The sequence below is a fragment of the Gambusia affinis genome, linkage group LG15, assembly GCF_019740435.1.
Source record: "Gambusia affinis linkage group LG15, SWU_Gaff_1.0, whole genome shotgun sequence".
Classification (NCBI taxonomy): domain Eukaryota; kingdom Metazoa; phylum Chordata; class Actinopteri; order Cyprinodontiformes; family Poeciliidae; genus Gambusia; species Gambusia affinis.
In genome coordinates this window covers 1515053-1538399 of record NC_057882.1, presented here as the reverse complement: position 1 = coordinate 1538399, position 23347 = coordinate 1515053, and the positions used below count along the sequence as shown (strand labels likewise).

General features: G+C 37.4%; 1 protein-coding gene and 1 long non-coding RNA gene across 4 annotated transcripts; both read left to right on the top strand.

The window, feature by feature from the left end:
- The first annotated feature begins 436 nt into the window (after positions 1 to 436).
- On the top strand, positions 437 to 23047 carry nipal4 (NIPA like domain containing 4). Of its 3 annotated transcripts, XM_044141611.1 has the most exons (11): positions 447 to 693; positions 776 to 822; positions 11231 to 11332; positions 15739 to 15876; positions 17262 to 17318; positions 18647 to 18737; positions 18824 to 18984; positions 19420 to 19587; positions 19733 to 19812; positions 21577 to 21789; positions 21913 to 23047. In XM_044141611.1, exons 2-11 carry the CDS (start codon positions 816 to 818, stop codon positions 22102 to 22104), a joined length of 1209 nt encoding a protein of 402 aa, XP_043997546.1. In that variant the 5' UTR covers positions 447 to 693; positions 776 to 815; the 3' UTR covers positions 22105 to 23047. The 3 variants fall into 3 exon arrangements, with proteins under 3 accessions (XP_043997545.1, XP_043997546.1, XP_043997547.1); XM_044141610.1 differs by lacking the exon at positions 776 to 822 and having other exon boundaries at positions 437 to 693; XM_044141612.1 differs by lacking the exon at positions 776 to 822 and having other exon boundaries at positions 15818 to 15876.
- LOC122845371 lies at positions 8919 to 11061 on the top strand. Its single transcript, XR_006373025.1, has 3 exons — positions 8919 to 9150; positions 9240 to 9527; positions 9611 to 11061. It is a non-coding gene; the product is annotated as an uncharacterized LOC122845371 (long non-coding RNA).
- Positions 23048 to 23347: the final 300 nt, after the last annotated feature.

Here is a 23347-nt window from a genome sequence, read left to right as displayed (position 1 = left end):
CAAAAACCATATAAAAATATTTAATAGTGAGTAGGTGGGTAAGTCTCCTGTTTTCAACCTATTTCCCACCTTTGTGGGCCCAATGTATAAATGTTGGCTAGGATCCTATCTAATTATTTTAATCTCAGCTAGTCTTTTTGTGGAATTTGTAAGGAAGCAAAATATGAAAAGATCGAAAGTAGGTTTAAAATCAGCACCTTTTCTTAAGTGATTTAACAAATAATGTGAAGAAACTGTTGTAATTGTTATGCAAAGCTTATTCTGAAACAGACACCTGTAACTAACTGTTGCTTCAGTAGTTAATTGTAAAACAAACAGATAAATAAATAAATAACTTGGGCCCCCCAAATGAAATTCTTTTCCCGACCTTAAGCAACTTTGGGCCGGCCCTGGCGCAGGATCTCACCGCTCGGGGCGTGGTCAGTTAAATTCCTTTTGGGCCGCGGCTGATTCCGGAGAAAACAGCAGCGGACTTTCGGCCCAGAAGTTGCGTTTGATCCATGTACAGAAGTGCTGACCGCTTCCTAAATATATTTTTATATGGATTTTATATAGGCTATTTTAAAAAGGTGATTTAATTCTGCTGAACAAAGGAGAAGACGGACTTCCTGTTCTGCTCTTTCTTTCACCTTCATTTTCACCTGGACAACAGCACGATGCGAGAGTTTCACCTGAACGATACGTGCACAAATGGTAAAGAGAAGCTTTCTGTTTATTTTAAAGCCATTGTAAGGAATTTCACACACCTGTTGTTGCACTTGTCTGCACTCGTCAGGTGGATCCTCTTTGTGGAGCTCAGTGACCCTTCTGAAGAGATGAAAGGTTCGCGTGCAGCATCTGAAGGTTCAGGGAGCTAAGCTTTATTTTCTTTGTTCAGGTTGATCTATTGTCCTCCTTGTTCCGTAATTGAGAGCTCAAACGGTGTCTTTATTCTGTACATTGTACATGAAACGTAACATACCTATAATCCATTTTACGTGGTTTCTTTAAATGTCAAGTTATGTAACGTGACATGCATAACTAGGGTTCATACAAGCGATACGTGGGACAAAGAGCATGTATTTCTGAGACGATGTACATGTATGCTTGAAAGTAGTCCGAAATGTACACACCTGTATCCATGTTATAAATTAAGCATTTAATGACACACAAAGTCAAATATGTTGGGTTGAAATACATTCTCAACTAAACCGTGCATTTAAAAAAAAATATCCTCAACTTTCGATATCCAAAGAGAGACCTTTGATCATCGCTTAAAATGCATAATTCTATTTGATAAAATAGATATATGTATATTAACTGTATTTCCTGATCAAAAATTAAAGGTTGAAATTCTGTGACACTGCTCATCCTGCTGTTAATATTGACACTTGTGAACCAAAATGACAAGGATATTGAAATAATAATAATAAAATCCATAAGTCACTTTAATGTTCAGCAGTGTCAGGGAATTGACTTATATGAAGTCATTTTACTCAGAGAAAACGTTTAAAAATAGTTTTAAAGCTTAAAACAAGAGTAATGTGCCAAAACATTTGTCTTTCGTTCCTTTTTAAATTGAACAGATTATAATTAAGTCCTGGAATGTATAAATTACTTAAATTATTGAAATGAATACGGGGCTTGTTGATTAGGCAGGTGCACTCTTGTCTAACCTCTGGTCTAACTTGTCTAATTTCTGTGTTTCTTTTTCTTTTGTGTCAAAATATTAGTATTTCTTTTGAAAAAGAAAATACCCATCTTCTTCAGGTATTTTTTTTTTCTTAGCCAGTTTTGCCTATAAAGTCAGACAATTGCTGCTGATCCAGAATCCTGCTGCTTGCGTTCTTACTAGAACTTGGAAAATGGAGCACATCATCAGCTTTAAAGTTGTCTCACCAACTTCCCGCAGCTCAGGGAATAACTACAGGTAGGCCTGTCGCGATAGATAAATCAATTAATCGTATGATAAAGTAAAACTATCAACATCATTTTAATTATCGGACCATACAAACATACCATACGTTAGCCGACAAAAATCCTAGCTAAGTATAACGGTTCGATCGTGCCGTGTGGTGTCCAACAATGGGCACAAAATAATTGCTACAAGTCCAGTTAACTAATTTTAAAACCAGGCATTAATCAATGCTTTACTACAATCTACCTGCAGTGCATGTGGCTCTAGTGTCAGCCCTGACTGAATGAAAATCATTATAACCTATTTATATCACGTTAAGAAAGAACAGCTGAAAGGGTAGTGGTTCATCAACTGCGTAACAATTTCGCTCCAACTCCTCCCCTCGTCATTTCTATATTCTTTGCACAAAATGTTTTTTAAACATTAATGTTGTTTCCACATATCATCTCCAATCTCCGCTGGACTCCCGGTTGCGCCTGTCAGCTGTTTGGGATTCCCCTCTATAATTTCCCACCATAAAACACAGAGGAGAATGCTTTCTGATTGGCTACTTGTCACATTCAACAGGCTGCGTTAACGCTCCCAGTCAGGGAAAACCCCTGATTTAGATGGAGCGGCCACGACAATCTACCTCAACACACCACACACTACAGGATGATCGGTTACGAAATCACTAAGATTGTCCTAAGGGGAAAATGAACATGTGAACTAATGTGTAGTGTGAACTATTGCATCAGGTTCACACTACTACTATGGGATGTGCCCATATTCTCTATTTAAATTGTCGTGGAAAAAAATTCTATTTCCAAGCACTGTTCAGGTGAAATCACTCAATCAGGTTTATTCATATATTGTGCACAATACAGAGAGCTTGTAGGACAATCAGTAATGAAGCAGGTCTGGATGAAAAGCTCGCTAAGCTCTGCCAGGCAAACACATGAGTTTTATACCAAAGATAAAGAATGAATAACAAGGGGAGAGACAGTCTGGTTCTGATGCAGCTGTGGAAAACAACTTCCAACCTTCTACATGAAACCCAAATAGTTTTTTTGGTGAGAGTTCATAATCATTTCATATGACCTGACTAGCAGATGTGACCTTATTGTAATTTTCCCATGACAAAATCTAATGATTACTGAAAGGTAATATATTATACAGACTTCATAATCTGCACTCTTTTGGTTGAATGCAGTATTTATTTACACTTTGGCTTTAGTTTTTATTCAGGTACATTTTTGTTAATGGAGACTGAGAATCCATTTTATTTTTGTTTTTGGTTGTTTTGTTTATTTAATCAATTCCAGTGTTAAGTGTTATATTGAAAATACAGTGTATTTATCTTTGGCAGGAAATCGCATGCATTATTACGTAATTTCCATTAAATCAGTGTAAAAAGGTCTTCAAACAATATTATTGTTTATTGCAACAATTTTTGAGACAATTAATTGCTCTGCAAAATTTGTTATCATGACAGGCCTAGCTACAGGGAACTGTTAGTTTATAAATCACTGAACGGCTTGGCACCAAAATGCATTAACGATCTGTGGATGTGTCAACCTTCCAGACCACTCCGGTCTTTTAGTTCTGATCTGCTTTGCAACCCCAGAATTAATTCTCAGGCATAGAAGCTGAATGCTGCTTCTCCACATGGAGAATCTAGAACAAACTTCCAGAAAACATCTGAAACCCTGACTCCCTTTAAATCAAGGCTAAAGCACATCTTTTTAGAGTTGCCTATGATTCATAATAACTTTAAACACAGTTTAAATGAAACTGTTAGTAAAGTATATGTAAACATGTTTTTATTACTGTAACGTATTTTCAGTTTCTCCTTTATTGACCTACTGACTTTGCCAAATAAAACAAAAACGAAAAAAAAAACCATTAAATTAGAATTTTTTTCTTAAATCATGCAAAATCCCTTACAAAAAAATTGTATGAAAATCACATGTGACATGTGGTTCACATAAATTTTACATGTGAATGATGTGAATCACATGTGAAATCACATGAATATGTGTGATTTGGGAACGTTTCGTGGTAAAATCACATGTGATTCACATGTGAATGATACATTTCCACATGTGATTCACACATTTCCACATGTGATCACATGTGATTTTCATGTGATTTTTTTGGAAGGGTTACAAGTAATCTACAACCTTTACCTCTGTTTTTTGCTCTGAGTCATTTTGATTTGTAAGGTATTTTAATTCCTTCCCCACACCTGAAATCCAAACATGTTTCTTAACCACTTCTTTTTGAGCGTTCTCTATCTGGATAGTGCCTGGTGCTGAGTTGTTTACAGTGTAAATATTAGCCAAGCTCCTCTTGTTGCCCTTACGCAAAGTGGTCAAACCAGTACTCTGCACACGCAAACCAAATATTGCATTTTGGTCAGAGAGACCAAAGAGTGTCTGCAACAGGTGTTTTAAACAGCTATGGTGATGCAATCATGAATTTCTGAAAGCCCAGTATTTAGCTGCCATGATTATTACAATATCGCTGATCAGAAATTTAATTCAAAACATTTTTTTCTTACCTCAGTTCAATTTCTGTGTAATTTAATATCAAATTTGAAAAAGAAACCCAAAACACTTCTCATTAAGTTGCAGACACTCAAAATGTTTTCTTATATGCCTGTCCATGTTCTTGTTCATAAAATCTCAGAAAGGTTCTTGAAATAATCTGAAAAATCTCTGTATGCGTCTACCTGATTTCCTCATCTAGGGATTAAAATTTTTAAACAGTCTTCTTTGCAAAATAGTCAACAAATATGCACTGTTTATTTCAGTTGTACTTGTATCAATTTCTTCTGCCTTTTTTTCTACCTTGTGTAGGTGGGCACATTATGCTGAATTAATTTACTGCTAAAAGCATTTCTGGTTGGATAATAAACTGCATTTCATTGCTCTGTACAACTGTAATGACAATTAAAGCTGCAACCAGCCTCGTGCGGCCCTCGCAGCAAGCGCTGCTCCGGCGCACTGGCCACCGCGGAAGCTCTCGCACCATTTCCAGAGCCGGCGCCCGCTCGCCACAGCAAGAGCTGTCACAAATCTTCCCCGCCCGATCGCCCGCCAGACGACACACATGATTGCGTTCAGGAGCAGTCCCCGACGACTCAAAAAAAATCTGCCGCAGATCGGTCCATGTACAGCGGAGAAATAGCTGACGGAAAAACCTAGGGGGCGCAGTGGAGTCAGATTTTATTTCAAAACTTTTGAGCTCTTTAGAGGTGACCACAGGTCTTACGTTTTGAATTTGGTGCCAATCGGATCATCCATGTGTCATTTAAAGACAATCGTATGAATATGGCGAGGGTTTGATATTCGCCATCTGGCCACGCCCACACGGTTCAGTCAGCATTGTCAGAGTTCATTATATTATCATTTATGTCACCGTACACTGCATTAAACCTATATAAATAACAGAAAAAGTTAGACATACAGCGCCCGAAAAAGTTAGACATACAGCCAGTTAGATGACGTCACACTATGACAACACAACAACATTCTCTGGACACAGTTTCATGTTGAATGGGTCAAAGGTGTAAGATAGCGACCGTTCCCAGTAAAACATGACACTTCCTATTCTCAGGGGGCGTGGCCTAAGTGATGTCATCATTTCACCATTGGGTGTTGTAGGAGACCCAAAGAAGATCAATCACTGAAAGTTTGGTTGATCTGAGAGTTTTTGAGTGGGAGATTTAAGAGTTTTGTGTTTTGTGGCGAATAGTCAACGTTTGACACATAGCCACGCCCACATACTTTGAAGTATGAGAATTCCTTTGATAACTTTTGACCCTTGATGCCTCAAGTGTGTGCTGAGCGATTTTGAAGTCTGTATATGAAAAACTGTAGGAGGAGTTTGATCAAATACGAAGGCTGTAAACATCAAAAATGGGGTCAATTTTGGAACTTCAATCCAAAATGGCCGACTTCCTGTTGGGTTCAGACCATGGCTCCAAGAGACTTTTTTGTACATCAGGACAAGACACAGATGTGTACCAAGTTTCGTAATTCTAGGTTAAAGCATGGTTTGGGGCTGATCATTAAAAAATTTTTAGGGGGCGCCATAAAGAAATTAGGCCACGCCCACCAATTTTTATTATGGATTCCTGTTGGGGCGTGGATAGAGATCCATCCTAGTGAGTTTGGAGAAGCTCGCCCCAAAACTGTGGAATTCAGAGCCAAACGCATTAGAGGTCACTTCGCCACGCCGCCACGCCCACTTGCTCCATCGAAGCCGGTCGGGGCTAGAATCGCTAATACACCAAAATGTCTTCTTTCTCTGGAAAAAGTTTCAAGTTGATTAGTTCAAAGGTGTAATATAGCGTCCGCTCAGAGTAAAACATGACACTTCCTTTTCTCCGGGGGCGTGGCCTTAGTAATGTCATCATTTGACCACATGGTATTTTAGGTCAACGAATGAAGATCAATCACTGAAAGTTTGGTTCCTCTAAGAGTTTTAGCGTAGGAGTTATAAGAGTTTTGTGTTTGGTGGCGAGTAGGTGAACTTTGACCCCTGTTAACCCCCCTTCAGCATGCTCAAAAACTCACCGTTTTGATAACTTTGAATCGGCCATGCCTTCTCATCAGACTGACCGAGTTTGAAGCCGATCAATCAAAATCCCTAGGATGAGTTCGATCAAATACCAATGCTGTAAACGGCCAAAATGGGGTCAAAATGGGACCTTCAATGAAAATTGGCCGACTTCCTGTGATACTTGCACTATGACAACAATTTTAAATTCTGAGTATCTTGGTGAGCTCTACAACTGTACCAAATTTCATGTCTCTGTGATGAAGTTAAGTGATTGGTTTGGGTCTTTTGAAAAGCCGTTTTTCTTGGAATTTTTGCGTTGACCTTAAAATACGTAAGTTTTAAACAGTCTCTATGTATCCGCCAAGTTTTGTGAGTTTTTGAATATGATAAAGCTCCCAAAATGGCAGTTCAATTGGAGGGAGAATCGTAATAATAAACAGCATGAAAACAATAGACCTTCGCAGCGCTTTGCTGCTCGGGCCTAATAAAATTTAATCTAATTTAAAATCAGTAAGATTGGATAGACTGAGACTCTAGCTGTATATTTAGGGTCAATCATTAAAGCTGAACCCCCGCTCCGTTTTAATGTCTCCATGTTTTCTTCTAAATTTGCAGCATATCTCCATCCATCTTTCCATTAATTCTGAGCAGTTTTCTATTCTTGACATTTTGTTTAGATTTTCCATGTTCTTTCTGCATAATGTAATAGAGCAAAAACAATATGAAACATCATTGACTGAACTTCAAATTTCAATAGATATTAACCATTTTGAAACGTTTTTCCTTTAATTCCTTTATATTCCCATCTTGTTATAATTTAATATTTTTACAATTACGTAATTGTATCCAGTATGTTTCATTAATGGTTAATAGTTCCAGTCAGTGGCAGTTTCTCAGTGTGGCAACCGACCACACTGAAAATAATACCTCTTTGGATGAACATAAAAAAATCATGGAAAGGTTTTCCACCTGATTACTTTGCTTTATTTCAGCACCATGTAATTCTGTTACTGCTATTTAAAGCAAACGTGTTAGGTCAACTTAATTTATTAAGGTTATTCCAATGTAAAGCAATTGTGTCGGCTCAACATATGTTATTATGGTTATTCTATGGTTGATTCTAAATCAAACATGTTGGCTGAACTTAATATTTTATGGTAATTCTAATTTAAATAATATGAGTTGGCTCAACTTGTGTTATTGTGGTTATTCTATTAAGTGTTGGCTGAACTTCATATATTATGGTTATTCCAATTTAAAGCAAATTTGTTGGCTCAATTTAATTTATTAAGGTTGATTCAACTCATTCACTATAGTTGGACCCAATGTAATTTAAAAGAGCCAGCCCAACTAATTTGCAACTCTTTGGACCAAGTCATTTACTTGACTAAGATTAATGGCAATTGAAACCAACTTTTTTTTCTTTCTCCAAAGAGTTTTTGCAGCGCTATAGTGTCCGATATTTTTTTGAGACAGTAGACAGACATGGTGAGGACATGGTTGCCAGGAACGGGAGTCGAATCAGCGGCGTCTGCATCGAGGACTAAGGCCTCCAAACGTGCAGTGTGCTAAACCCCTGCGCGCTGGAGAAACCAACTTATGTTACTACTTGTTAAGTTGATCCAACTCATGAAAATTAAGTTGGCTCAGCAAACATGCTTCATGCTCAAAGAAAGCTATTTAATCGTGTGAAAATCCTTTCCATGATTTAATTACGTTAATTCAAAGACTTTTCTTAAAAAAGGGTTTTTTTAAAAAAAGACTTTTTTACAGTTCTTAAATGCTGAAAGAAATGTAAGAACTGTTCCAGTGCAGTTCTTAAATGCCAATAGTGCCTTGCAGAGAAAAACAAATATCTATAGTTTAATGGGTAACTAAAACCATTTTGAAGTCTTCCCAGGCGCAAAACAGTTATGTCTCATAATCTCTCGTGATCCCCTGATCTCGCTAGACCCTCTTCGGAGGGAAATGAATCTGACTAAATTGAATCATGTTACCTCAACTTGAATACGTTATTCAAGTATCGTTTTTGTCTCAACTTCAATACATTATTCAAGTTGAGACAAAAACGATTGTCTCGCGTGAACTCGTGTGATGTCCTGTGATTTCACTTGGCTTCAGCACTATATCAGTCTGACTATAATGAATCATGTTATCTCAACATGAATAAGTTTCATAAACGTGAAGTTGTTGAATTTTTTGTTGATCCAACACGATTGTATCACGTTTTTGTTTGAAACATGATATTATTTAGTTGAAAGTACATAATATTTTTTGTTAATCTGATAACCCCCTAAGTTCAGACATTTGCTTTAAATTGGAATAACCATAATATATTAAGTTCAGCCAAAACTTAACAGAATAACCGTAATAAAATAAGTTGAGCCAACTAATTTTATTTAAATTAGAATAACTATAATATATTAAGTTCAGCCAACACATTTGATTTAGAATCAACCAAAGAATAACCATAATAACATAAGTTGGGCTTTACATTGGAATATGTTGTTTTCCGGGGCTCTCTGGTCCTATTGGTGGGGTTGCCTGCGCGCCGTTCTACATATTACCACCAGAAGGCGACAGGTTTCGGATGGAGTGCGGTGACGTCATTATTTTCCCCAGCTGTTCCCGATCACCTTCATCAGCGGAGCAGACATAGGAGTGGGCCGTCAGTCCAACGTCGCCTGAGTGTTGTGCCAGTCACGGTACCTCTGAGCCTCCCTTGAGCTTGTCTTAGTGTTCCTTGTTGCCTGAACCTTCTAGTGAATCCTTTGTTCTTCTCCGTTGCTTTCAGGTGATCCCTCTGACGAGATCCTGGCTGATTCCCCGGTTTATGAACCGCCCTCGTGACGCCGTGGAAATTACCCACAGGTTGCCCGAGTTCCCAGACTCACCTCTCCGCTGTTTGCAAATCTCCTCCGGACTCCACGGCTGGCGGCCATTCCACTCCTCCGTGTCTCCGTTTCACCCGAGCCTACCTGTCCGCTCCCCGCCGCACTCCTCCGTTGTCCCTGGATCCACGAGGGACCGAGACCCCGGACAAACCCAGTTTCCCTCCGCAACTCGGCTCCAACAACTACAAGTAAGATCTACCCGTTTTTTCCCCTGAGAGTTTTCCGTTCTCCCACGGCCCTTGAACTTACCACCCTGCTTTTTTCCTCCCAGTGAACCGTTGCTGCCATTACTGTTTATTCCCCTGGACCAGACCACCCCGACTCTCTCTCTTTGATTTTTTGTATGATCTTTAATAAATCATTTAAAACTGATTTCACTTCTCCTGTGGTTGTGTTCTGCATTTGGGCTAATATTCAAACCCAACATGACAGAATAACCTTAATGAATTAAGTTGACCTAACACATTTGCTTTAAATAGGAGTAACAGAATTACATGGTGCTGAAATAAAGCAAAGTAATCAGGTGGAAAACCTTTCCATGATTTTTTTATGTTCATCCAAAGAGGTATCTTTCAGTGCAATGTGACATTTTACACTTGGGACTACTAGATCAACTCTTCAGAATTTAGATTTAAAGATTAGACCTGCTGGACAACAGTCCTCTTAAGTAAAATATATGGCTTCTTTATTTCTGTCCTGTTGATTTTACCATATTTGATAGCAGCTGAATTGTAAATAATATAAAAATCTTAGGATGGTTGTATTGATGATTTCTTCATTTTTTTTCTTCTTTCCTTTCCTGCTCATTTGTGTTTTTAACCCTCTGTGACCTTCAGCATCTTAGGCAATGTAATTTGTTTCCAGTGTGAGCACTTACTGCATTGAGACTCTGTTCAACTAGATACATATTACATTAACATGTAAAATTCAAGTTTATAACAACTGGAAGCAATTACATTTCACGGTCAAAGGCCAGTTCCAGTATTGGATTGACTGAGGTCTGTCTTCAATATTATGAGTTCTGATCTGGTTTGACATGAAGGATACACACAAAATCCAAAAGGTTATTTTCTTACTAATCCATCTATGTTCTAATCCTCTTATATAGTCATGGGATACGAATGATAAAGAACAAAATCCTGGATATAAGTAATAAGTTGGAGTCAGATTTCTGAGGAAGGACAGAGATGCTTTTCATAAATTTTTGGCAAACATTTGGTCTACAGTCAGTGATTGTTTTTTTTTTTTCTCTCTTCTGGACAATGACACAAATGATTTACAGAAAATTTGTACATTGGTTTTCTGGTCATGGCCACTGTTATGGTTTAACTCTGTAGTAATGAAGTCTAGGTGCAAATTCTAACTGAATAACTCTTTTGCCCCACCTGCATCATCCAATCGGCACGTCCCGTCCATCACCGCCGATCTATCAACACTGGACCAAGCCACGTCACGTCCAATCACCGACCAAAGCCCAGCTGAAAAGGACCTCCATCCACGGCATCTTCTGCTTTCCAGCTGCGCTCAACCCTCCTCCACCCCTTCTCCACTCTCACTTGCCCGGCTCTTCAGGCTCGCATCCTTCTCTGACCTCCACCACCAGTGTCCGGTCCCGGGGGGATAACATTCCTAACCTACATCAGCAATGCTCATCCGAGCTTATTGCAATTCACAGCTCGATATCCACAGCCGGGGCCTGAGCGCCAAAGAACTTTAAATTTATGTTTGTCAATAAACCTTTTTAATCGCTGTTATTTATCTCCGTCTGAGTCTCTCCAGATTGAAATAAAGATATGATCCATTCATAACAAAAAATCACCTTGAATTCTAGTAAAATCGGAAATTTCCTACAGAGCTTCAGATTTTCAGCGAATGCTTCATGTCTTTGCAGGGTCTGTGCTGACACTATGGTGTGGATCCCAGACAGCTGTGTGTTTGGTCACCACAGATCAAACTCTGATCCTCACACACCTGAACAACAGTCAACAAACAGGTAGTCCATCACCAACATGCTTCTATCAGCTAAGAAATTACAGCTTCTCTTCTTGTGTAAACTTGCCTTATTTTTGCTTTGCTGTCATGTTTGCCTCTGTTCCCTCCTCAGTTTTGTCCTGGAAATGTGATGCATTCTTGTGCCACCTGAGTACTGCGTTATTAGGACGGCACTGTGAAAGCTTTGTTTTGCTTGTAGTGCAGCTCAACTGCACATCAAATGAAAGCAATGCATTGTCAGAAATATCTTTCAACTAAATTAGTAGGATTTTCAGAGTTTTGCGAAGCAGACCCAATATACCCAGGATTTCCTAAGGTGATCCAATGGAATTAACTTAAAGACAGGAGCTAATACTTAAAGGAAAGATTAAGTTTGATAGGAAAACTTCATCTGTTTCATGATAAAGCTGAAGTTGATTTGAGAGTGAAGCCAAATCAGGTTTGGAATTGTGGAAAGATACAATACAGAACATCTGAATGTGTAACTTGTAGGTAATACTAATGTGTAATTAAAGTGTGAGTTGATTTGAAAATTACTTTGAGAGAGGTTAGCAGCTTAGACACAAAAGAAATACTTTTAATACAAAACTTCATTTCTGTCTTAAGAGTTCTGACATTAATTCTGCTTTGTAGAAATCAAGATGTTTATATCAGTAAATTATATGATTGAAGACCTTTTGTTTTGCTCCAATAATTAAACTCAAAAAATGCTTATTTTTGCTGGGCTTGGTAATTATCACTATAATTACCGTAGACGATAAACCTTTTAAAATTATTTTTAAATTTAAAATTCACTTTGTTAACTCTGCACTGTAAAAAATGAACTTAAGGGGTTATCAGATTAATAAAAGAATATCATGTACTTTTAACTAAATAATTTCATGTTTCAAACAAAAATGTGATACAATCATGTTGGATAAACAAAAATTCAACAACTTCACGTTTATGAAATTTAATCATGTTGAGATAACATGACTCATTATAGTCAGACTGATATAGTGCTGAAGCCGAGTGAGATCACGGGATGTCACACGTGTTCATGCGAGACAATCGTTTTTGTTTCAACTTGAATAACGTATTCAAGTTGAGACAACATGATTCAATTTAGTCAGATTCATTTCAATCCAAAGAGGGTCTAGCGAGATCAAGGGATCACGAGAGACATAGCTGTTTTTCACCTGGGAAGACTTCAAAGAGGTTTTAGTTACACATTAAACTATAGATATTTGTTTTTCTCTGCAGGGCATGTTTGTTGAGCTGACTTAATTTTCATGAGTTGGATCAACTTAGTGTGAAGGTATCACTGTAACATAAGATGGTTTCTCCAGCGTGCTGTGGTGGCACAGGGGTTTAGCACACTGCACATTTGGAGGCCTTAGTCCTCAACGCAGATGTCGCTGGTTCGACTCCCGGTCCTGGCAACCTTTGCCATGTCCTCACCCTGTCTGCCTTCTGTCTCAAAAAAAAAACAAAAAAAAAAAAACAAGCCACTAGAGCTGGAAAAACTCTTCGGAGAAGAAAAAAAAGTTGGTTTTAACTAAATTGCCATTAATCTTAGTCAAGTAAATTATTTGGTCCAAAGCATTGTAAATTAGTTGGGCTGGCTCTTTTAAATTACCGTACATTGGGCCTTTCTATAGTAAATGAGTTGAATCAACCTTAATAAATTATGTTGAGCCAACATATTTGCTTTAAATTGGAATAACCATAATATGTGAAGTTCAGCCAACACTTAATAGAATAGCTGTAATAAAATAAGTTGAGCCAACTCATTTAAATTAGAATAACCATAATATATTAAATTCAGCCAACACGTTGGATTTAGAATCAACCATAGAATAACCATAATAACATAAGTTGAGCCAACTCATTTGATTTAAATTGGAATAACCTTAATAAATTAAGTTGCTTTAAATAGGAGTAACGGAATTACATGGTGCTGAAATAAAGCAAAGTAATCAGGTGGAAAACCTTTCCATGATTTTTTTATGTTCATCCAAAGAGGTATTTTTTTCAGTGTATAGTAAGAATGGACGTTATGGTCCACAGACTCACGGTTAAGACTATTGACTTGACAGTTGTCAAGTAGATATTTGTTAAGTACATTTCCCTCACATGGAAAATAACTACAATAAATTGCATAAATTGCATGTTTTCTTGAAAAAAAGCTGCTTGTTCAGAGTGCTAGGCCTTACCATGGAAAAATTGTGGTGAGAACAGATGATTATTTCTTTACAATCAGTGTTGTCAGCTTCTGCTTTTAGTGATGGATTTGTGCATTGATTCTGAAGTCATTGAATTCATAGCTTTACAAAATTGTTTGCCACATTTAAGTAACTAATCACAATGGAAACCACAGTGTGAAACTAGAGTTTTCTGACACAACAACAAGACCCAATGTATTCAATTTAAATTCAGAAATGGAAACATTATTCTGCAACCTCCCTCGAAACTTTTTTCTGAAAGCTGATGAAGCAAAACAGGTCATTTAGATAAACTTTTTAAAAATCATATCTGGTGACTGAAAGGAACTAGAAGTTCAGATTAATTTAAATAAAGGAGTCACTGTTAATTCTGGAAAATACTTCAGAATTACAGTAGCAGAATGTTGTTGATACTTCTTTCTTGGTAAATCCTCTTGAAACTTAATATTCATCAAGGTTACAGTAGGTAAATCTTTTTACCTTAGAGCCACCATCCAAATAATGATCTCATCATGATTTGTGGATCCTTTACTGGTGCATAATACATTATAACACCTGGACACAAGTGGGTGTTTGGACATTCAAAGTATTTTAGAATAAAACTGGTATTGGACTACATCAGACTAACACAAAACATCCCAAAAGCCTTTGTTGAAAACCAGGTTCATGCTTAGAAACTGAAAATTTAATAAGATTTTATTAATTCTGTCATGAAGAGGGAATTAATACCCACCGGTAGCTTATCTAATTATATTGAAAGCATAGTAATGGCCTCAAGAAGTGTGTGATCAATGGGTGATCAGGAATGTATTTCAGCATGTTGGTTCTGGCTTGTTTATGTTTAGACTGGAAAAAATGCACAATAAATCAAACTTCTGCATGGATTTCTTGTTCTTGGTATCATTGTATCTTGAAATAAAAACAGCAAATCATTAAAAGACCATAATCACAGTGACATTCCTTCCACAATCTTGTGATCACAACAAATCAATTACACAAAACTGAGCTATTTCTGGCTAAATCCCTCTGAGCTTACTGCGCTTACCATGGGCACTCCTTCTGAAAACCTTTTCCTGCACACTAAAAAAAATTCCTCTTTGGATGAACATAAAAAAAAAATCATGGAAAGGTTTTCCACCTGATTACTTTGCTTTATTTCAGCACCATGTAATTTTGTTACTCCTATTTAAAGCAAATGTGTTAGGTCAACTTAATTTATTAAGGTTATTCCAATGTAAAGCAATTGTGTTGGCTCAACTTACGTTATTATGGTTATTCTATGGTTGATTCTAAATCAAACGTGTTGGCTGAACTTAATATATTATGGTTATTCTAATTTAAATAAAATGAGTTGGTTCAACTTATTTTATTACGGTTATTCTATTAAGTGTGGCTGAACTTTATATATTATGGTTATTCCAATTTAAAGCAAATCTGTTGGCTCAATTTAATCTGGAGAAACCAACTTATGTTACAGTGATACTTTCACATTACTTATTAAGTTGATCCAACTCATGAAAATTAAGTTGGCTCAATAAACATGCTTCATGCTCAAAGAAAGCTATTTAATCGTGTGAAAATCCTTTCCATGATTTAATTACGTTAATTCAAAGACTTTTCTTTAAAAAAGTTTTTTTTTTTTTAAAAAGACTATTTTTATAGTTCTGAAATGCTGAAAGAAATTTAAAAACTGTTTCAGTGCAGTTCTTAAATGCCAATAGTGCCCTGCAGAGAAAAACAAATATCCATAGTTTAATGTGTAACTAGAACCGCTTTGAAGTCTTCCCAGGCGCAAAACAGTTATGTCGCATAATCTCTCGTGATCCCCTGCTCTCGCTAGACCCTCTTCGGAGGAAAATGAATCTCACTAAATTGAATCACGTTCCAAACGATTGTCTCGCGTGAACTTGCGTGGTATCCTGTGATCTCACTCGGCTTCAGCACAAGATCAGTCTGACTATAATGAATCGTGTTATCTCAACATGATTAAATTTCATAAACGTGAAGTTGTTGAATTTCTTGTTTATCCAACATGATTGTATCACGTTTTTGTTTGAAACATGAAATTATTTAGTTAAAAGTACATGATATTCTTTTGTTAATTTGATAACCCCCTAAGTTCATTTCTTACAGTGCAGGTGCTTTTATATTCATAAAAGAATACACACCCTGTTAAACACACAGTCTTACCTATTGTCTCCAGGTATGCGAACTTACAGTTCCTACAACATGTGGCTGGGATTAACTCTTGCATTGCTTTCATCCTTCCTGATTGGTGGAAGTGTCATCCTCAAGAAGAAAGCTCTCATCCGATTGGCCAGCAATGGACACACCAGAGCAGGTGAGCAGAGGCAGATGTTGACATTTGATCCATGTTTAGTCAGTGATCTTGCACCATTGAAGCAACAAATGTGGTTCCAAACAGATGAGCTGTATTACTTTTATCTGAAGAGACAATGAGGTGAGAAGTTCAGAATAGAAAGAAAAAACATGACTAAGAAAAGGTGATTTATTTAGAAACAGGTTAAAATAAATGACAAAGTGACTGCTTATACAGACCTGAAGGTTCAGCCCAAATTGTTTTCCAACATGGAAGTAAGAGCGATTTGGAAGACCTGTTTTGTTCTGTTCAGTCACTTCTCCCATCAGTTGTTATCAAGTAGGGTGACTGCTTTTTGTGACACCATTCATTGGATAATTCAATGATTCTTAAAATAACCTCGCGATTATTTTTATTTATGTTTGTAACTTAGTTTGTGCCCATTACCACCTTTAATTGTAACAACAAGTACATCCTTGACCCCAACTGCAACTTAATGTTATATTACATTCACATCTTAGCCGTAGCATTAGCCACTAACCTAAAAAATTGTTTCACTTTTTGCTGTATGATCCAATTTGGTCCAAATACAACATTTTGTACATTAAACTCTCACACATGCATAAATGGAACTGTTGCACAAGACTGTTGCACTTGTTTTCAGTTAAACTTGCAGACTTGTTATAGGATGGTTATTAGTAGTAAGATGTATCAAACTATCCATTTTATTTCTCCTTTCTGTTGATGGGACATTTTTGTTAGATAACATGTAGACTTAAACTTTCATCTTAGGAGAAAGCATTGGAATGGCTGATGTTTTCTCTGTATGTATGCAGCAATGCAGTACTGTCTATTCCTACCTGTTACTGCACACTTTGTCAGTTAGCTGGCATAATGCTTCCAATTGAGATTTATATAAATATTTTTATATTTCATGATGTGTAAACTCAATAGTAAAAATCATTCTTATTAATGTATTGTAGTTTTAAGACTATACATTAAATTCATTAAACTATTAAACTGTCTGATGCTGTTGGTTGGCTGCTGGAGCAGATACCTTGACTAATTAACCAGGTGATATGTTTTCTCTATGGTAAAAAAGCCAGTGAAAGCTTTTACATGTTACTCATGACTGCACAGTCTGTAAAATTACATGTTGAAAGTAAAGTGCACTCTTTTAGTTTTTCTTTATTTGAAAAAAGTAAGTTTGATTTTTCTCCCACTTCACTTATACACCATGTTTGGACTATCCCATAAAATCCCATAAAATAAAATTGAGATTTGTGGCTATAATGTGACAAAATATGAAAATAGCCAGGATACAAAATACTACTTCGATGCAGTGTATGCTATGAATCAGGATGGCATTACCAACACAAAATCTCCCTCTGTTTGCGTTTCTGCAGGTGATGGAGGATATGGCTACCTTAAAGACTGGCTTTGGTGGGGAGGCCTATTGACCAGTAAGAACTTCACTGTAGAAACTTTTACAGTTGTAACCTCTACGTGATTGAACCAAACCCCCCAAGAATGGTTGTTTACTGTGCATCTTAAGCAAGGGGAGAAGGGAAAAAGATAATTTACCCTTTAATAGTTTAGTTTGGAAACTGGCTATCAGTAGAACTTTAGAAATGGAATCATGCATGAGATAAAACTAAACCAAAATGCAAAAAGGTTCTAATAGATGCAATAGAGAAAGTTGCTGACATGTGCTGCTGAATAACTGATTGGATAATAAATTTGATTAGCTCTGTTAAAACAGGATTGTTATCAGTTTGTAGTTCTGGAACAAGAATATTTGTTTAACATTTCCCCAGACAGGATTTCCTAGACAGGAAACTGTTACTGTTAATAAATTTATTTCAGACTCATTTCTGCATTTCCAAAATCAAAATAAATAATTTACACTACCACAATTTCAGGAATATTGAGCCCACCTGAATATATGTCACATCCACTAACAAAGTAAAAAAATTACATACTGTATTCAGGCCCCACTTTTCCATAAGAAGTAGAAAATTATGTGATATTTACACAAATATGTGTTTTAACATTTAATGAAATGCTTATATTTTTCCAGACAGTTCCTTTTCATTGCTGCCTACCAGGAAGAGGGATTGATCCTTATCTTCATCTTTCTCTTTTACACTAACACCACAAAATTTGTTGTCTTGAGAGTTGGAATTGAACAATCTTCCAAGATTTTCTTATAACAAATTTTGTTGTCGCTCTCAGTGTCTCTTCGTCTTTAGACAAATTTGCTCTTCATCTTCTGCTGTTCTCTTCATCACGCAGCAAATCTGTTGGTAAAACCTGTATATTTAGCCACACTGCAGTGTTTAAAGTGTGTCTAAAAAGAAAAATAGGCAGTAGATGTAATCCAGAAATTACAATACTTGGCGTTCTTCAGGGTTTTAAAACTCAAGTGCAATAAGTGTTAAGCAACCAAAACATGATAAATATGCACAGATTTTCTGTAGCGGGTTGCCTATAGTTGGCGCTTAAATTAGTACACCTATTTATTACATTTTCATTTTTATCCATTACTGCTAGTAAATGATATGCCAAAAATTCAAATTCTAGTTGTTCTTAACAATATCTTTAATTTAATTCACCGAATTTCAAACACATTTTTGAACAGCGAGTTGACATTCTCAACAGCTAATGAGGGGATGACCTACAAAATACAAAAGGGGAAAAAAACATAGAATTTTGGTTGTTTCTGTAATGTAAACGTTGACTGGTGATCATCTGTCCTGTGTGCGTGTTTGTGTGTGTGCTGTCTCTGTAGTGGGAGCCGGAGAGGTGTGTAATTTTGCTGCCTACATGTTCACGCCAGCCACACTGGTGACTCCCCTAGGAGCGCTCAGTGTCCTCATCAGGTAGCTGCACATTTCCCCACAGCTGCCGTCTTCTGAGGACATGTTGATATGTTTTTAGTGATGTCGTTCTGGTCTGTGTTTTTAAGTGCGGTTCTCTCCTCCCACCTGCTGGGGGAGCAGTTGAATGTGGTAGGGAAGTTTGGTTGTCTGCTGTGTGTACTCGGGAGCATTCTGTTGGTCATTCATGCCCCACAAGAAAGAGAAGTCACATCAATACAGGATATGACCAATAAGCTGCTGGAGCCAGGTGAGAGGATAGTTCAACAATTCATCCAGACATGCTATGACATGCTACATGATATCAGAAATATAACATTGCATTCTTAAATATAATTTTATCAATCAAATCTGTTTTTATTCATATACAGCCAACTAGCATGAATCTTTAAAATGATTGCATTTTATGAATTACTCTTTGAAAACAGAGATATAATATAATAAAGGTATAATATTTTAAGTTCAATAGGTCGATTCATCAAAATCAATCTACCACAACTGACTCTGTGATTATGTTTATGATGTTACCCAAAAAAATTAGTTTGACACCCTGTTTCTTTTTTATTATTATTATTATTTTGTAACTTACTCAAAGTTGGTTTATATGCAAGCTTCATTTGGACAAAACAAGAAATTCTTTGAGATTTTGTTTATCTGTGTTTGCCACTCTGCTTGCCTTTGCCAGGTTTCCTGGTCTATGTTGTGGCGGTGTTGGTTCTGTGTGCGGTTCTGGTTTTGTATTTCTGTCCGCGGTCCGGTCGTTCCAACATCCTGATCTACATCGGCATCTGCTCGTTGCTGGGAGCTTTCACTGTATCGTCGGTGAAGGGCCTCGCCATAGCCATCAACACCGGTGAGATGCCGCAAACGGCAACATGCTTCTTTTTACTCAACATTCTTAAAGGTTAAAAACATTTTCAGTTCAGCTAAAGTTTTTCTTTAGCTGAATTACACAGAACCACTGCTGTGAACCCTTGTTTTTTTTTCCCTCTGCTCAGTGGTTTATGACACCTCTGTGCTCAGCCACCCTCTTACGTGGATCCTGCTCCTCACTCTCATTGTTTCAACAGTAACACAGGTAAGCTGGGCTCATAAAAATTGGCACTGGTTACAGGATGGAAAGGATTTGGTATCTTGGTACCATATACATTGGTAATGCATAATGCAGTATTTATCCATATATTTAACATATATCCATCCATCCATCCATCCATTTTCTTACACCTTTGTCCTTAGTGGGGTCGGGAGGTGCTGGTGCCTATCTCCAGCTAACGTTACGGGCGAGAGGCGGGGTATACTCTGGACAGATTGTCAGGGCAACACAGAGACAAACAGGACAAACAACCATGCACACACACACACTCACACCTAGGGAGATTTTAGAGAGACCAATTAACCTCCCACATTCATGTTTTTGGACTGTGGGAGGAAGCCGGAGTGCCCGGAGAGAACCCACCATGCACAGGAAGAACATGCAAACTCCATGCAGAAAGACCCCGGGACAGGAATCAAACCCAGAACCTTGTTGCTACCAACTGTCCCACAGTGCAGCCCTAAACCATATATCTGGTTATTAAATTGAATAATCATGAATATGTTAAGATCATTTGTTTTTATTTTGGTTCTGATCTTAATGATCAATCAAAATAACTTTGGACAATGTCCTCCTGGTACATGTAATTTACTGGCTCACAAAAGTATCTTTTCTCAGAATAGGTTAAGAGTGTTTTCACACCTGCTAGTCCGATACACTTGGTTCAGCTGGTGACCATCCATTGTGTCAAATGATCCAAACCCTTCCTTCAATTCCTTTTTCACAAAGTGTAGATAAAAATAGTGAAGCCCGATTTCAGCAGTTGTAGGATTTCTCTTTTGTCTGTCACAATATCCCAAACAAACAGCCTTCAACAATGGGCTTGGCTTTTGCTAAAAATGTATGTATGTAATAGACACTTGCACTTGCTTTAGTTGTATTCATCCAGAATGCCATTGCTGCTGTCTGCTTCATGCTTTTGGAGTGATCTCCGGTTTGCTTGACATTCACATATGCATCCAAGATCAACTTGGGTTTGCTTCAACCAAATCCAGACCCAAGTTTTTAGGTAGCACAGAGTTTGCTTTTCTGGACCACATCAGAGTTTGATTGTACATTCACCACCTCCCCAAACAAACTCTTACAAAAAAATCCCATGAAAATCACATGTGATCACATGTGGTTCACACAAATTTCACATGTGAATGATGTGAATCACATGTGAAAGCACATGAATACGTGTGATTTTGGAATGTCCCGTGGTAAAATCACATGTGAATCACACATTTCCACATGTGATCACATGTGATTTTCACATGTGAAAATCACACCAAAAAATCATATGTTTCACATGTGATTTTACCACGAAACATTCCAAAATCACACGTATTCATGTGCTTTCACATGTGATTCACATCATTCACATGTGAAATTTGTGTGAACCACATGTGATCACATGTGAAAGTCACATGTGATTTTCATGGGATTTTTTTGTAAGGGAATTTCACTTTCTAGAGGAACTAACTAGAGTTGGATTGAAGCGGACTAAACAGGACTGGTTTTGATGCACCTTAAGTAGACTATAGACTGTTATAAGTGGTCAATTATGAGTGGCCAGTATGAAACTTCCTCTGACAGACATTTTCATTTCATACTAACCTTAACAATTTCTAAAACAGCTTTGGGACAGAAAGGCCCCATCATACATGGAGAGAACACAAGACCCCACACACAAACCTAAAAAATTGTGTTTGTCATGTGGCTGGGAGACCCATTGATGAGTCTGAAGTCACCTTTGTATCTGTGCAGGTGAACTACCTTAACAAGTCTCTGGACACCTTCAGCACCCTACTGGTGTATCCTATCTACTACGTCCTCTTCACCTCTGTGGTCCTTTCCACCTCCATCATCCTCTTCCAGGAGTGGAGCAGCATGTCTGCCGTGGATGTGGTCACCACGCTGGGCTCGTTCCTGGTCATTGTGGTGGGCGTGGCCTTGCTGCACCTGTTCAGGGAGCTGCAGGTGGGCATTCCTTTCCCCCTAACATCCCTCCTCAGATCAACGAAAGCTTTTCTTCTTATTTTTTGCTAATAAAGATACGACGATTCAACCTCATACAGGAATCTGACATTTGATTTAATACAGATTACATTGAAGCAGCTGACCAATCAGCTTTCTCAACCAATGGAGAGGGAGGGACTTACAGACGAAGTCACAGCCAATGGAAGAGGAGGAAGGAATAAAAAGGAGGATAAATATGGACTGATGGACAATGTAGTGATAGAAGGGCTGCCTCCTATTAGAGAGGAAGGACCCAGAGTCTTCATAATCAGCTGAAAAAGTGAATTCCAAAAGTCTCTGCACTGTTACTTGATATTTCCTGCATTTTTTTCAAACTTTTGCTGACATCTTAGTTTATGCTATAAGTCCCTCCAATTTCGCATGATGGTATTTAACGGTACAGTACTAGTTGACCTTTTCTACCTTGCTGTAGTGCCTTAAGTTTGGGTCTGCTTTCTCTACTGGGCTGCTGTTTTTTGAAATCTCTTCAAAAAAAACTGAGATGGAAGACATTTCAGCTTCTGCTTGAAGTGTTTGGTAACTGAAACTAGTTTCTTTCAGCTAAAGTTGAGTGTTTTATTTTATGTGGTAAAATGACAATTGAGGTACTAATTAAAACAGATATCTCACAAATGAGGTTAGAAATGGGTCAAGCAACATTTTCTTCTGAGTCATTGTTCCACTTGTTTGAGATTCAGTATCGATGAGAGCCCTTGTTGACAACTGCTTCTATGGGGAAGAACATAGACATTAGGTCTGCAACTAAGAATTAAAGTGATTGATCTTATAAAATTTTTTGTAACAATTTATTTGTCAGCAAAAAAGTGTACATTTTACAGATTTTTTATTTAACTATTTTGTGCTTTTATACAATACTAAATACATTAAAATATGCAAATGAACAACTCAATTACATTTTAACATGTATATCTTCTGCCTAAAATAAAATGCAATGTATTTTCTTTTTTCAGTTTTGACTGTTCTTTCAGCAAAATTACCTTTCTTTGAATGTATGTACTCCAGTTAACTGGATTACTAAATTAGTTGGTTAATAAATTAAATTACCGTAATTTCCGGACTATACGCCACGACTTTTGTTTCATGCTTTCGACCCTGCGGCTTATACAACGATGCGGCTTATTTATGAATTTTTTCTAACGGCCAGTAGGGGCGCTGGAGCAGAAAAGGTGAGTGTGAGACAGCTGGAATATATCTGTAGAGGAAGACTAATGTAACATCGTGCTTTATGCATGAATAAAATTAGCTTGAACAGACCCTCATCATGGAGAATGCAAGAAGAAATGCATATGATGCAGCTTTCAAGTTAAAAGCAATCGAGCTGGCCGATAAAGAAGGAAACAGACACTGAGGAAGAAGACTTCCATGGTTTCAGTGCACAGGAGGAAGAGGATGATGGTTTTCCGTGACTTTTAACGTATGTTATTTAAACCAGCCCTGTTAGTGTTGTTTTGCTATATTGCTGCTGTTCAGAAAGAAAGGCTAGAGCATATTATTAAAA